General features: G+C 48.5%; 1 protein-coding gene across 1 annotated transcript in view; it reads left to right on the top strand.

Annotated features, from left to right (window-relative positions):
• The window catches only part of lobo (lost boys), a 33,336-nt gene extending 18,410 nt beyond the window's left edge, over positions 1 to 14,926 (top strand). Inside the window, exons 15-16 of the mRNA XM_068377603.1 lie at positions 14,431 to 14,538; positions 14,639 to 14,926. Coding sequence (XP_068233704.1) covers positions 14,431 to 14,538; positions 14,639 to 14,902 — 372 coding nt within the window. The 3' untranslated portion in view covers positions 14,903 to 14,926. The remainder of the gene's footprint in view (positions 1 to 14,430; positions 14,539 to 14,638) is intronic.
• Positions 14,927 to 16,042: the final 1,116 nt, after the last annotated feature.

Below are 16,042 nucleotides of genomic sequence, written 5' to 3'. Positions count from 1 at the left end.
TCACTCACGTTTACTAAGCCATCTCAAACCAACCACCCATAAGAAATATATAAATATGTTATTTTTATTAATAAAATAAATTTTTGAATATACTTACCCGATAATCATGTAGCTGTCAACTCCGTTGCCCGACAGAATTCTATGGAGGGATACGCCAGCTATCACAATACTAGAAGGGGGTGTACTTACCAGCGCCACCTGTGGCCAGGTACTCAATCATTTGTTGTTGACACCTCCTCAATTATTCCTCGGTCCACTGGTTCTCTCTGGGGAGGAAAGGGAGGGTCGATTAAATCATGATTATCGGGTAAGTATATTCAAAAATTTATTTTATTAATAAAAATAACATTTTTCAATATTAAACTTACCCGATAATCATGTAGCTGATTCACACCCAGGGAGGTGGGTGAAAACCAGTGTACATGATTAAAGGATAGCTAAGTATCCCAAATTTCATATAACAGTTATCTCAAATAACAATGAAATAATAAGTACCTGGTAAGGAAGTCGAATAGAACCGTTACTCTGCCTTTTATTTAAAGTTCGTCTTCCTTACTGAGCGCAGCGTTCCTCTTGGAGGCTGAATCAACCCAAAGGTGCCAAAGTACAAGGGGTTGCAACCCTACTAAAGGACCTCTACCAAACCTTTAACCCAGGCGCTTCTCAAGAATGAATAGACCACCCGCCAAATCCAAGGATGCGGAAGGCTTCTTAGCCTACCGTAACAACCATAAAAACAACAATAAAAGTATTCAAGAGAAAGGTTAAAAAGGTTATGGGATTATGGGAATGTAGTGGCTGAGCCCTCACCTACTACTGCACTCGCTGCTACGAATGGTCCCAGGGTGTAGCAGTTCTCGTAAAGAGACTGGACATCTTTCAGATAAAATGATGCAAACACTGACTTGCTCCTCCAATAGGTTGCATCCATAATGCTCTGCAGAGAACGGTTTTTATTAAAGGCCAACGAAGTAGCTACAGCTCTTACTTCGTGGGTCCTTACCTTCAGCAATGCAAGGTCTTCCTCCTTTAAGTGAGAATGTGCTTCTCTGATCAGAAGCCTTATATAGTACGAAAGCCCATTCTTGGACATGGGTCTCGAGGGTTTCTTGATGGCACACCATAAGGCTTCTGACTGTCCTCGAATAGGTTTAGACTTCTTCAGATAATATTTGAGAGCTCTGACAGGGCAAAGAACTCTCTCTAGTTCGTTACCTACCATGTTGGAGAGGCTAGGTATTTCGAACGATCTAGGCCAAGGACGTGAAGGAAGCTCGTTCTTTGCTAGGAATCCAAGCTGAAAAGAACATGTAGCTGATTCGGTTGTGAAACCAATGTTCTTGCTGAAGGCATGAACCTCACTGACTCTCTTAGCTGTTGCAAGGCAAACGAGAAAAGCAGTCTTGAGGGTAAGATCCTTGAAGGAAGCTGACTGGAGAGGTTCGAACCTAGATGTCATAAGGAACCTTAAGACTACGTCCAGATTCCAGCCTGGAGTGGAAAGACGACGTTCTTTAGACGTCTCAAAAGACTTGAGAATGTCTTGAAGGTCCTTGTTGGAAGACAGGTCCAAACCCCTGTGGCGGAGGACTGAGGCCAACATGCTCCTATACCCTTTAATCGTAGATGTTGAAAGGGATCTCTCATTCCTAAGATGAAGAAGGAAGTCAGCTATTTGGATCACAGAGGTATTGGTAGAGGATATTGAATTGGCTCTACACCAGCTTCGGAAGACCTCCCACTTAGACTGGTAGACTCTACGAGTGGAAATTCTTCTAGCTCTGGCAATCGCACTGGCTGCCTCCTTCGAAAAGCCTCTAGCTCTAGCGAATCTTTCGACAGTCTGAAGGCAGTCAGTCGAAGAGCGTGGAGGTTTGGGTGCAACCTGTCTACGTGTGGTTGACGTAGAAGGTCCACTCTTAGAGGTAGAGTCCTGGGGAAGTCGACTAGCCATTGACGTACCTCTGTGTACCATTCTCTTGCAGGCCAAAGGGGAGCAACCAGCGTCAGCCGTGTCCCTTCGTGCGAGACGAATTTCTGCAGAACTTTGTTTATAATCTTGAACGGAGGGAATGCGTACAGGTCGAGATGGGACCAGTTCAGAAGAAAAGCATCTACATGAACCGCTGCAGGGTCTGGAACAGGGGAACAATAAAGCGGAAGTCTCTTGGTGATGGAGGTGGCAAACAGGTCTATGGTAGGTTGACCCCACAACGTCCAAAGTCTGTTGCACACACTCTTGTGGAGGGTCCATTCCGTGGGAATGACCTGATTCCTTCTGCTGAGGCGATCCGCTGAAACATTCATATCGCCCTGGATGAACCTCGTGACCAGTGTGAGGTTTAGACCTCTTGACCAAATGAGGAGGTCCCTTGCGATCTCGTAAAGGCTCCTCGAATGGGTCCCTCCTTGCTTGGAGATGTAAGCCAAGGCTGTGGTGTTGTCTGAATTCACCTCCACCACTTTGCCTAGCAGGAGGGACTTGAAGTTCAACAGGGCAAGATGGACTGCTAACAGTTCCTTGCAGTTGATGTGGAGTAATCCTTGTTCCTTGTTCCATACTCCTGAGCATTCCCGTCCGTCCAAGGTCGCACCCCAGCCCGAGTCCGATGCATCCGAGAAGAGATGAAGATGGGGGGTCTGGATGGCCAATGATAGACCCTCCTTGAGAAGAAGATTGTGCTTCCACCACCGGAGAGTGGTCTTCATCTCTTGGTTGATAGGGATAGAGACTGCTTCTAGAGTCGAGCCCTTGTCCCAATGAGCTGCAAGATGGAATTGAAGAGGGCGGAGGTGGAGTCTCCCTAGCTCGACAAACAGGGCCAGAGATGAGAGGGTCCCTGTGAGACTCATCCACTGTCTCACTGAGCAATTGCTCCTCTTCAGCATGCTCATGATGCACTGTAGGGCTTGGTTTATCCTGGGGGCCGATGGAAAAGCCCGAAAATCCCGACTCTGAATCTCCATTCCCAGGTACACAATGGATTGGGAGGGAATGAGTTGAGATTTCTCTATATTGACTAATAGACCTAGGTCTCTGATTAGATCTAAAGTCCAAGAGAGGTTCTCCAGACAACGACGACTCGTGGAGGCTCTCAACAGCCAGTCGTCTAGGTAGAGGGAGGCTCTGATGTTCGATAAGTGCAGGAATTTCGCTACATTCCTCATCAGATGAGTAAAGACCATAGGAGCTGTGCTTAGGCCAAAACACAGGGCTTGGAACTGATAGACAACCTTTCCGAAAACGAATCTCAGGAAAGGTTGGGAGTCTGGATGAATGGGAACGTGAAAGTATGCATCTTTCAAGTCCAACGAGACCATCCAGTCCTCCTGTCTGACCGCTGCTAAGACCGACTTGGTCGTCTCCATTGTGAACGTCTGCTTGGTGACATACTCGTTGAGAGAGCTGACGTCCAGCACCGGTCTCCAACCTCCTGTCTTTTTGGCCACAAGAAAGAGACGGTTGTAGAAGCCCGGGGATTGATGGTCCCGGACTATAACCACTGCCTTCTTCTGCACAAGTAGCGACACCTCCTGTTGCAATGCTAGCCTCTTGTCCTCTTCTTTGTAGTTGGGAGAGAGGTTGATGGGCGATGTGGTCAGAGGCGGTTTGAGGCAGAATGGAATCCTGTAACCGTACCTCAGCCAACTGACAGACTGTGCGTCTGCACCTCTCTTCTCCCAGGCTTGCCAGAAGATCTTGAGCCTGGCTCCTACTGTTGTCTGGAGAATCTGAGAGTCAGTGCTTTCCCTTAGATGTCCTGGGTCCTTTCTTAGACTTGCCCCTGTGAGAGTCTGGACGGGAGCTTCCTCGGCTGGGGGCTCTACCACGAAAGGGCGGTATGAACCTAGTGGCCGGGGTATCAGCCACTGGAGAGCGATAAGTCTTGGGGACAGAGGTGGTAACCTTAGACTTACGAGCCGATGAGGCTACAAGATCGTGCGTGTCCTTCTGTATCAGGGCAGCCGACAAGTCCTTAACTAGCTCCTCGGGAAAGAGGAACTTTGAGAGTGGAGCAAAAAGGAGCTGTGACCGCTGGCACGGTGTAATGCTGGCTGAGAGGAAGGTACACAGTTGTTCCCTTTTCTTCAACACCCCTGATACAAATAACGACGCTAGCTCACCCGATCCATCCCTGATGGCCTTATCCATGCAGGACATAATTAACAAGGCAGAGTCTTTGTCCGCAGGAGATGTTTTCTTGCTGAGGGCTCCCAGGCACCAGTCGAGAAAGTTGAACATTTCGAAAGCTCTGAACAACCCTTTCAGAAGATGATCCAGGTCTGAGAAGGTCCAACAAACCTTCGAGCGTCTCATCGCAGTCCTCCTAGGTGAGTCCACCAGACTTGAGAAGTCAGCCTGGGCAGAGGCAGGAACTCCCAAGCCTGGTGCTTCCCCTGTGGCATACCAAACGCAACCTTTCGATGCGAGCTTCGTTGGAGGGAACATGAAGGAAGTCTTGCCCAGGTGTTGTTTAGACTGAAGCCACTCCCCTAAGGTCCTTAAGGCCCTCTTGGAGGATCTAGCTAGGACAAGCTTAGTATAGCTCGACTTAGCTTGTTGCACGCCTAGCGAAAACTCAGATGGAGGAGAGCGGGGAACAGCAGAGACGAAGTGGTCAGGGTAAAGCTCCCTGAGTAGAGCCAAGACCTTTCTAAAATCAACAGACAATGGAGAAAGCTTAGACTCCTCCACGTCTGATGAGGGATCAAGATGTGCCTCCTCATCATCCGACACTTCATCAGCAGAAGGTAGCGAAGCAAAAGGACCAGAATGCTGAACCGCAGAGTCAGAACGGGTAGGAACAACAACAGAGGTTTCCTCAACTTGAGGGAAAACCTGAGGTTCAGACTGCATAGGCTGAACAACAGTCGGAGCAGAAGGCAGGTGCAAGGGTGAAGGAGGTTGACTCCTAGCAAGAGTTGCACCCAAGGATTGCACCAGCTGAGCGGAGGACGGAGGCGGAGTAGTCCGTTCCTGTTCCTGAGAGATGAGTGGAGCATGAGAAGGTTGAGGCTGCGCAGAACAAGGTAAAGTTCTAGCAAGCTGAGGCTCCTGAGGCGCAAGTGCATGGTGTAGATGAGCTTGCCTAGATGAGGGTTGAACTCGGTGCAGCGCTGGTTGAGCAGACAGACTCACGGAGGGGAGAGGTTGTTGTACCCCAACCGAGAGTTGCACCACTGGTGGAGCAGCAAGGGGAGGAGGAGGAAGAGTGTAACTCTCCTGATCCCAAAGCAAGGGTTGCCTTAAAGAAGGCTGAGGCTGAACAACACTGTGAACAGCAAACTCCGAAAGTGGTTCAACATCGTACGCCTGGCAGATGGTGCTGCGACCAGGCGGAGCAGGTGCAGGCTGGGCAAGCACAGGCGGAGCAGGTGCAGGCTGGGCGAGCACAGGTGCAGCGAGAACAGGTGGAGGGAGTGCAGGAGGTGCAACACTCTCAGCCCGACACTCACGCATCAAGTCCGAAAGCTGAACTTGCATGGACTGAAGCAGGGTCCACTTGGGGTCGGCAGAAACGATAACAGACTGAGGTAAAGTCACAGTCGGGGTCTGTATAGGCAGAACCTTACTCCTCTTGGGCGGAGTACAGTCGACCGATGACAGAGGCGAGTCGGAGCTGAGCCAATGACTACAACCTGGCTGAGCACTCGCTGACTGAACTCTACGTTTAAGCGGTCTCGAGACCTGAGACCAACGTTTCTTCCCTGCATGAAGATCAGCGGACGAGAAGACGGGCTCAATCGTCTGCAGGTGGGAGTGACGGTCTAAGGAAGACACGCCCGCAACCACCGAGGATAATTCTGTGCGCCTAACAAGGCCTGTCGAACCCTTAAGCCCTTCGACATTGCTTCTCCCCTGGGCATGGGAGCTTGCAAGAGGTCCCGGATTGGGAGGACGACTGGCTCGCACAGAAAAATCCTCACGCACCACACTGGCACCACTAGCACTTGGCACTGCACAGACACTAGCACTCGTCACAGCACTGGCACTATTTTCACCCACTGCACTCTTGACCTTCAGTTCTTTAACCTCGGCCATCAGAGACTTATGGTCACTTACCACTGATTCTACTTTATCTCCTAAAGCCTGAATAGCACGCAAAACAGTTGACATATCAGGCGGAGGGCACACAGTAGGTTCGGGGGTAGCCACTACAGGGGTAGGAAAAGGTAGGGGATCATGAGGTGAGGAAAACATAGAAGAGTGAGAAGAACTTCTCCTAATTCTAGTTCTCTCTAACTTGGATGAATATTTTAAAAGACGTACAAATTCCAATTCCGAAAGTCCGGCGCACTCCTCACACCGATTTTCTAATAGACAGGGCCTGTCCCTACAGTCAGAACAAGCGGTGTGAGGATCTACCGAGACCTTCGGAATACGCCTATTGCAAGACCTACATCGTCTATGGGAGGGAGCTTGCGAAACGTCAGACATCTTGTTTCAAAGAGTAAGTCAAAGGGTGATCCAAAAACAAGCAAAAATTCATTAACCGTTAATCAGAGTTTATATAAAAGCTAACTAGCTAATATAAAAAGGATTCCAGTATGCGACAGCCGTTAATCTAAGAGAATACTTCACCAAATATCCATGAATAAACTCGAAGACCATGAGCGTATCCCAGAACGTCTAGCCGGAAGCACGACAGAGGAATAATTGAGGAGGTGTCAACAACAAATGATCGAGTACCTGGCCACAGGTGGCGCTGGTAAGTACACCCCCTTCTAGTATTGTGATAGCTGGCGTATCCCTCCATAGAATTCTGTCGGGCAACGGAGTTGACAGCTACATGATTATCGGGTAAGTTTAATATTGAAAACTGTGAGACTACTGAACTACAATACTTTCCCCTGAATCACTACTGTCCTTTCACCACTGAACTGCAAAGTCACTTAAAATTATCCTACTCTAACCGGTAAGGCCGCATACGATGCCGTGCAGGTCTCTGCAGGCCCACAATAACAATGTCTCAAAAACGTTGTCAACAACACGAGCAATCGCCAATGGCCTTATAATACATTGGTTGTGGTGTTATTCATTCAAACACATGATGGTACTTACAGTTCACAGGCAGTGAAAAATGAATACAGAGCAGACACACCCACCACTACACACTGGTAACAGGCCATCAACCACATTCATAATTGTTATGAGCAGTACTAGACAGATACTCTGTTCCTATATACTGTACATACAGTGGTCTCGAGTAAATTTCCCTTACAATTGGGAACTTCTGTCAACATAAATGTCTGCCGTATCTGTTCTTTTTTCTTTTCTTGATGAAGGAACCTATTCTTGTAAAGTACAGTACTTCTATTTACTCAAACTCTGGTTACACATTCAAACCCTACAGAGAGTAGGGCGTGCTGCAAAAACAAATGTTGTTAAGACAGTTGGTAAGACCAAACAAAAATATATACATACCCCTTAAACATATACATTATGCTTGCAAAACATTTAAACCTATTTAAGAAAAATTTAAATCTTTACAGTGAATAAAATGTTATAGTACAGTACTGGGGCAGAATATCAGACATTATGACAAAAGGGAATTGATAATGAGAGTTACTTTAAAACATATATAACCCAAGCTTGTTATATGTGGAAATGGTTTGTATTTTTCCCAACTATTATTAATTTTTTCCACACAGTAACAAGTCCCTCGGATTGTCTGAACGCGGAATTGCTGGCACTGAGAACCCTTCAAACCTAGGTCCCAAACAGCTGGGTTCTGAGTCTTGGCTACGAAGTTAGGTAAGAACCTGAAAGTTGCTTCTCGCCAACCCTTCGAGTGTGAGACATCGTATGAGAGCCCATGGATCTCACTCTCTTCGCCGACGCAAGGGCTAACAGGAAGACCGTCTTGATGGTGAGCTCCTTGTCCAGCACTTTCAGCACTCTAGCCACATCCCATTGGGGTACCCTAGTGGCCTGGGGGGAACATGACTGCTCGAAGCTCTTGATGAGCATCGAGATATGTCTGGACGCTCCTAGATCGATGCCCTTCAGGAGGAAGACTTGGCCCAGCGCCGCTCGAGCTCCTTTGATGGCTGGTATGGACGTGCCCACTTCGTCCCTCAGATAGACCAGGAAGTCGGCTATCTAGTGAATGGAGGCCGCTAACGGCCTGATGTTCTTCGAGGTGCACCACTTCGTAAAGCTAGCCCACTTTGCTTGGTATACCGCGACCGAGGACCGTCTTAGGTAACCTGACATCCTTGTTGCGGTCTTCGACGAATATCCTTCCCTCCTCATGAGACGCTCGATAACCTCCACGCCTGTAGGCGGAGGGACCGAGGGTTTTCGTGAAACCTTTGGAAGTGTGGTTGCCGGAGGAGGTCTGGGCTGTCCGGAAGGGGCCAAGGCAGAAAGCGCGCCAGTTCCTTTAGGTCCGCGAACCATTCTCTCTCCGGCCACCAGGGCACTACCAAAGTCATCCACAGGTTGTTCGCCCGCCTCACTCTGTTGAGCCCTTGTCTGAGCATCCCGAAGGGGGGGAAGACGTATACGTCGAGATTGTCCCAAGGATGTTGAAAGGCGTCCTCGAACGCGCTGTTGGATCTGGCACAGAAGAACAAAACACGGGGAGCTGTGCGTTTAGCCTCGTGGCGAAGAGGTCTATTACTGGAGAGCCCCACTTCAGGATGACGGTCCGGGCCACTCTCGGGTGTAGGGACCATTCCGACCCTACTACTTGACCCACCCTGCTGAGGCCGTCGGCTAGGACGTTCTTCTTTCCGGGAAAGAACCTGGCCGTGATCTTGATCTGTTCCTCCTCCGCCCATTCCAGGAATTCTGTTGTGAGACTGCACAGCTCCTTCGACTTCAGTCCTTTCTTTTTCACGTAGGCCACCACCGTGGCGTTGTCGCACATCAGAGCCACGGCGCTTCCCCGGAGCAGATGGACGAATTCTCGGCATGCCCTTTGCACGGCCATCAGTTCTAGCACGTTTATGTGACGGCTCTTCTCCTCGAAGTCCCATTTCCCTTTCGCTGACTTGTCGAGAAGATGGGCTTCCCAACCCTCCTTGGATGCGTCCGTGAACAGCAGCATCTCCGGAGGGTCGACTGTGAGGGGCATTCCTTTGAGGGTGTTTGCCCTGTCGAGCCACCACTTCAGAACTTCCTTCATCTCCGGGAAGACCGGGACTATCTTGTGCGGGGAGTCCCCCTGGTTCCAGAGCTCCTTCAGGTTCCATTGAACTCCCCTGAGTTTGAGCCTCACTTGGGGGACCAACTTCTCCAATGACACGAGGTGGCCTATCAATCTTTGCCAGTCCTTGGCTCTCCTGGGCTGGCCCGTTAGGAAGGGTCGGAGTACCTGATCTAAATTGTTTAGCCTCTCCGAGGAGGGGAAGGCTCTCGCCAGCTGAGAGTCTAGAACCATCCCTAGGTAGGTCATCCTGGTGGAGGGTATCGGCTGTGACTCTTCCAGGCTGATGGCGATACCCAAGACACCGCAGAACCGCAGTAGGTTCGCGCCTTGTTCCCTCAGTGCTCCCTCTGAGGATGAAAGCAATAACCAGTCGTCTAGGTACCGAATCAGGCGGATGCCCAGGCTGAGACTGTTACGAAGACCCTCGTGAAGGTTCTGAATTGTAACGATTGGGTACCCCATTTTACTCTTAGGAACTTCCTGCTGGAGGCATGGACAGGGATCTGGAAGTAGGCGTCCTCGAGATCTATTGACATCATGAAGTCCTCTTCTCTCAAGGCCGCCAAGACCGACTTTGGGGTGTCCATCTTGAAGTCGGTCTTGCACACGAACTTGTTGAGGGCTGAGAGATCTATGATTGGTCTCCAACCCCGTAACTTTCTCCACCAGGAAGAGTCTGCTGTAGAACCCCGGTCCTGGATTCTTGACTGGTTCTACCGCCCCTTTGGCGAGCATCGCCGATACTTCCTCCTGCAATGCAGTTCTTCTCAAGGGGTCCTTGGGCACCAACCACTCTGCCTGTTGGTAAGGGATCAGAGGGGGCGGTTCCGCTAGGAAGGGCAACCTGTACCCTTCCTTCAGTACTGCTACGGTCCACGGGTCTGCTCCGTGGTCCCGCCAAGCGTGTTTGAGGCATCCCCCTACCTGAGGCTTCGGCAGGAGTAGGGGGGCCTCCCTTCCTATCTCCTTCTAGAGGCGCGGCTGGAACGCCCTCTCCTGGAGTTAGAATAGGTTGGCCTGAAGTTCGACTGTGGGGCTGAACTACCCCTACGGGAGGGCTGCGAGGTCTGGTGCCAAGACACCGACGGGGAGTCCCTTCTAGGCTGGACCGGCGAAGCATGGGATGGGTGAGGAACATCTGAAGAGGGTCTCCTGTGGGCTGGTCGTCTTGTAGGTGGGGGTCTGGGCTCTCCCACTTCCTTAAGCTTCCTGACCCTCTCCATGGTCTCCTCTACTGCCTTCAGGGGGAACACGGACTCGCCCCACACTGGTGAGTCCCTCAAAGCTCTCGCCTCTTGCTCGGGTAATCTCCTAACCAGCTTGCTCAGGACTGTATCCCTCTTCCGCAGGACCCAGTTGGCTGCTTGAGAGAGAGACTGGTATGAGAGGAACTTGAGCGCTTTCCCACCCGAGCTAATCAGTTCTCTCAGCAAGGACTGATTCTCGGGGAAGGAGAGGTTGTGAGATGCCTGGAATCCCACCAGTCCAACCATGAAGACACGTAAACTAGATCCAGGGCCATATCCTCCATCATGGAGGTTTCCGGCGGGGAAAAACACACCGGAGTGGAGGATGCCCTATCTTCAGCCGCTCCTTGGTTCAGGATAGCGATCGCTGGCTCAACCGTACAGGGACCTCCACGGTGCCCCTCCGGGAGATGAAAGCGTTTCAAGTCCCTGGAGGAGTTTGGAGGCGCTCCGATTCCTGGGGGCGTCCGCCTGGCTGGCTATGAACCTATCTATGTGGTCCATACCCGGCTTAATGTCCCTTGCCAGGGGAAGGGCCAGCGAAGGCTTGTGCTGCACTGGATTATCTACCAGCCTGCTAAGTCCGGAGAGCCAGGCTTGTTCTGCCGAGGGTTTCGGTTCATCCAACCTATGGTGCCGCCTGATGAGGGCTAAGACCTTCCTATAGGTGGAGACTTTGCCCATCCAGCATTCTCCCTCTTCTACGAGGCCTTCGGCTATCTGGTCCTCCGCATGAGCAGCCACGTAGATGACGGAGGGTTTCGCGTGAGGGGGAGGCATCTTCCTCTCGTGCCGAGCCATTGGTGGGTTGACTCGCTGAACGGGCGGATCCGCTGGGACGGGAGTAGCTGTCATGGGTCTACTCCCTCCTGCGGAGTTCCCTGGAGCTGCGGGCTTCCCCGTGCCAGCTGGCTGGTTCTGTCGTTTAGGGAAGGCTGTTGAAGGGCCAGAGGCCGGGACAAAGCTGCCAGGCCGAAGGGGTGGCTCTCTCCGCTGGGCGGATGAAGCTGGAACCTTCCCGGACTTATGCTTGTCTACCAAGACCTGGTCGACGGCCTGCGACGATGATAGGGTCTGCTGGAGGAGCTGTGCCGTGAAGGTGGCGAAGGAGCTCTAGGGAGCCAGCCACAGGTACTCGGGGCTGCGGAAGCTTCTAGGAGGTGGCTACGGGGGATGGTGACTCGCACCCATTCACCTTTCGACGAACGGCTCCTCTTGTGCTTTCACCTGGAGGTTCTGGAACGTCTCCTGGTGTGGCGTGATCGGGAATGGGACCTCTCCCATCTCCTCCTCGAGTCCCTCGGGCCTTCGTCCTCCGAGGAGAAAGAGTCCGACTCGAAGGAGGAAACCAATGACTGGGAGGAACAAGAATCTACTGAGTCGTCCGAAGCGTCTCGAGTTGCTGGTGGATCTTCGTGCTGGTGTGACGGTCTGAACCAACCCCCGGTCTCACAATACTCCTTTATAATCTGCGCATGCGCGAACATTACCGTTTGCCAGTGCATACGAGGTTGATGTTTATTTTTCTGTAATTTAGCGTGCGCAGCTCAGCATTACCGCTTGCCAGTACATACGAGCTTGATGTTTTATTTTCATGCGAGCGAAGCAAGCTAATGGCGGAAAAGAACCATTATACAATGTCAAGGAGAATTCTGAGACCGGGGGATCGTTCAGACCGTGACACCGGTCCGCTGGCAAAGAAGGCTGAAGAAAGACAGGCGGGAGCGTTGTCGACGGCGCCGGGGAAGAGCGAGGCACCTTCTTGTGGGCGAACCAGGTGTCGAACTCCTCCTCCAGTCTCATGGGCAACCTGAAGGGCGTCCTCGGCGGTGCCCATGCGACGGGGTCTGAACTCGGTGAATCTACCTCCTCGGCGTCTCCCCCGCCGGCTAACGTACCTGAAACACACCCAAGATGCTGGGGAAGAGGCCGTAGTGGGCTTCCCCCACATCGGCTCGTCGGTAGAGACGGGCCGTGCTGGCACCAGGACCTCGTCTCCTGAACACACTCCCGTCCCTCCCTCAGGCCCCCACTTGCCTGAACCGACACAATATCCCCACCAACAGACATCACAGACTCCTGGGGAAGAGCAATGGGCTACTTCCCCGCAATGTACTTACCTCATCCCCTATTCTGGGTAGGGGAAGGCGGCAGGGAACCCCTCTCCGAAAAGGCACCGGGCGATGCTAAGGGCGAGGCAATGCTGGACTTCTTCGGCGATCTCTTGGTAGCCTTCTTCTTCTTAGTGCCATAGCGCACCCACTGGATTTCGTTCCAGGACTCGCACTCCGGACACCTGGCTGTAGGGGAACAAACACTACCCCTACACGACGAACACAAAGAGTGGGGGTCGACCTGTGGCTTGGAGAGAAAGGCCCCACAAGATTTACCGGCCATAGGCCCAGGGCAACGGCGGGGATGCTCCATAACGAAACACTAAAGCACCAATCGACACAGGGACACAGAGGAAAAGGTAGGATAAGGTAAGGTTTGAACACGAGGGGACCACATGGGTACCGCATGAGACAAAGGGTCGCACTGGGTGAAGAGAGCGCGGCGAGAAGTGAATCACGTCACGACCAGAAACTTACTGGAGGTCGAGACCTGAGCGAGCATGCTCTCTGACCCCGGGTCGCCTCATGGCGCGTATTCCTCAGCAAGAGGTTACCCCCATAGAAAACGGAGATAGGGTAAACTACACATAATTCTGGTCGGTTGGGAGGAGATCCCAGATACTCCTAAGAAAGTAGTTCGAGGTAAGTACTCCGTGTTGGAACAAATATAGATTTAGATTTAAAATCAAAGCTAAAGAGTTATTATCTATCCAAAATCATAACAATTAAAATGAAGGTTCTTCATATGAATATCTGGAATAGCAATAGAGATAAAGTATAAATCATCATCACCATCTCCTCCTACACCTATTGACGCATACGGCCTCAAGGCTCAGTTTATCAAAATGCCGACTCCTCAAATTAAGACGACGACATCTTTGTCCATACTGAACACTTTCTTTGTCACTGCAAACACTCTTCATTGTGGCTCAGTTTGTCTCCAAAATGTATGATAAATATTTGTCAATATTGGAAGTGGTAAAATACTTACTAAATTTTTGAGAAGGTGCCAAATTGGACACTTTTGATATCTCCAAAAGAGTTTGTTGGCCAATGATGAGGCATGATTCTCTTAGTAGATGCTAATTCTTCAAGTCATTAAGCAGGAAGTAAACCCATTGGAGGTAACTTGCATTAGTCAAGATGAATAAGTCAACCAATGTCATAGTATGAAATAACTGAATTTAATAATGAAAATTTTCTTTTTTAACACTCACCTGATGTTCATATTGCTTCGTCCCCTAAGCCGACTTAATATCGACGTTACCCCCATATTTTTTTTTTCAAAATTCCTATTTTCTTGCCCACCAAGGCGACATCTGGTGGTTAAAGTCAACTAAATCAGTCTCAACGTTATAAATAATATTCTATTTTCTTGACCTCATTACCCTTCCAAGCTGATGGCTTTCCTTTTATTTGATGCACTGCCATCACAGTCCGCCTTATGTTTGGGAGTCCTATAGAAGGGCAAAAAGCTACAGGGAAAAGTAACTAGAAAAGCACAGACGCAATGACAATCCAAAACGAGGAAGCAAAGGCAACTGAGGGATGCAATAAAGTTTTTTTCTAGCTCAAGTAATGCATTACTCATTTTCTTCCACCCTTAAAATGAGACTTTTTCAGCCACACATACATGAATTAGTCTAGCCTTTTGTAAGAAAAAACGCAAGCGTCAAATGTTGAAACACATTATCCTAACAGGTTACGAATGCTTCATCTCAACAAAACAATATAACAGGAGAAACTACTTCACCTGGAAACAATTACCATCCAATGTTTTGTAGATCTTAATTTTAGAACACTGGTAAATGCAACCAATTTATGAAAAAATAAAATAAAAAGGTTTTCCAATTCAAAATTACACATTCCTATTAATATGATTACTGTAAATTTAAAGGATTTATTTTTCAGGGAGATGATGCCGATATGGGACCAGATATGGTTAGAGAGAGATGCTTACAAGACTTGAGAGATAGATTGGCATTAAGAGCAAACCTACTTCAAGACAGACTTGACCAGGTAAGCAAACAACTCTTTGCCTTAATAGAGCTGACAATGCAAAATTACCCTACTTCCATCCTAATAACAGTATTAAAGATAATTATTTTCATATTATTAGGCAAAAGCATATGTACTGGAATGCCGAGAGGAACTCAGTCGCCGGAAACGTCTAGGTGCCGACGAAAGGTCCCTATTAACAGCACGCACTACAGCTGCCGAGGCCTCCCACCGTCGTCTGAGGGCGCAGCTAGCTGCCTGGAAGCACGAGGCTTCTGAGAGATATGAATCTCTGACTGCTCAACTTGATGCTAACCTTAAACTTGGACTGAGAAATTTAAAGAGACCTTCAACATCTGTTTCAAGCAATAGTGGTGCATTTTAATATGATGGATAATACAAAAATGAAAGTTACTCCATACAACTACCATAACTGATACAGAATATTCATAAATGAAATTTTAATCAAAAATCTTATTTTTTTACTCGCTTAATGCTCACACTGCTTTTGTCTCCGAAAGCTTGGAATGTCAACGTTAACCTTAAAATTAAAAAATTTCCTATCTTCTTTCTTTTCAATATACTAATGCCTCTAGAACAGCAATGAGAATTACCAGCATCTGACACCAATAACATAATAAGTATTTTCATATCACTTCTTCAGTCCCTTGCAACTTCAGAATGAGCAGACTTGACGTTGTTCCAAATTGTCTTTTTTCTAATATTTATTTTGTTGGTTTAAAGCTGTCTTCTGCAGATTTGCTGCATTTTTGTGAAGAGGAATTGTTTTTGGGTAATCAAGATCATCATTCTCCAGTCTTGCGCTGGGGACAATATTTTACGGTACTTTAAGAGAATCTTTTGAGTGTATAAATCTTTCTGTTCTTTTGTAAATGTTTTATGGTTGGTAATTAGATTGATGTTCAAAGTATAAAAGAAAGCTTACTTTTAGTTCAGAGAATAACCAGAGAAAACTATGCAGGGAATGACAATGATAATGCCACTCTATCTTTTACTACAGACTAACGGGTATCGTAAGAACTTTTTATCTGTTTTGTATAAAAAACCTTGAATGACTGAAACACTCTTTAACATGGGAACTTTTTTTTTTTTTTTTTTTTTTTTTTTTTTAGTTTTTTGTAACAAAAACCCTGAATGGCCATACAACTCATTATTGTAAGAACTTTTTTTTTCAGTCTTTAGTGACTATCAGTATGACAACTATACATATACCTCAAAATATTACAATAATAAGTTAAACCCATTCTGATGTAATAGTAAGAATCAGACAATGACAATAGTTGAATGCTTTAACCAGAAATTTCTTCCAAGGCATATTAACCCTTTTACCCCCAAAGGACGTACTGGTACGTTTCACAAAAGCCATCCCTTTACCCCCATGGACGTACCGGTACGTCCTTGCAAAAAAAATGCTATAAATTCTTTTTTTTTTTTTTTTTACATATTTTTGATATTTTTTTTTGAGAAAATTCAGGCATTTTCCAAGAGAATGAGACCAACCTGA

This window comes from Palaemon carinicauda, chromosome 7, assembly GCF_036898095.1.
Source record: "Palaemon carinicauda isolate YSFRI2023 chromosome 7, ASM3689809v2, whole genome shotgun sequence".
In the NCBI taxonomy this organism is placed as follows: Eukaryota; Metazoa; Arthropoda; class Malacostraca; order Decapoda; family Palaemonidae; genus Palaemon; species Palaemon carinicauda.
Note: the sequence above shows the minus strand (reverse complement) of the source record. Positions and strands in the feature narration are given on the sequence as shown.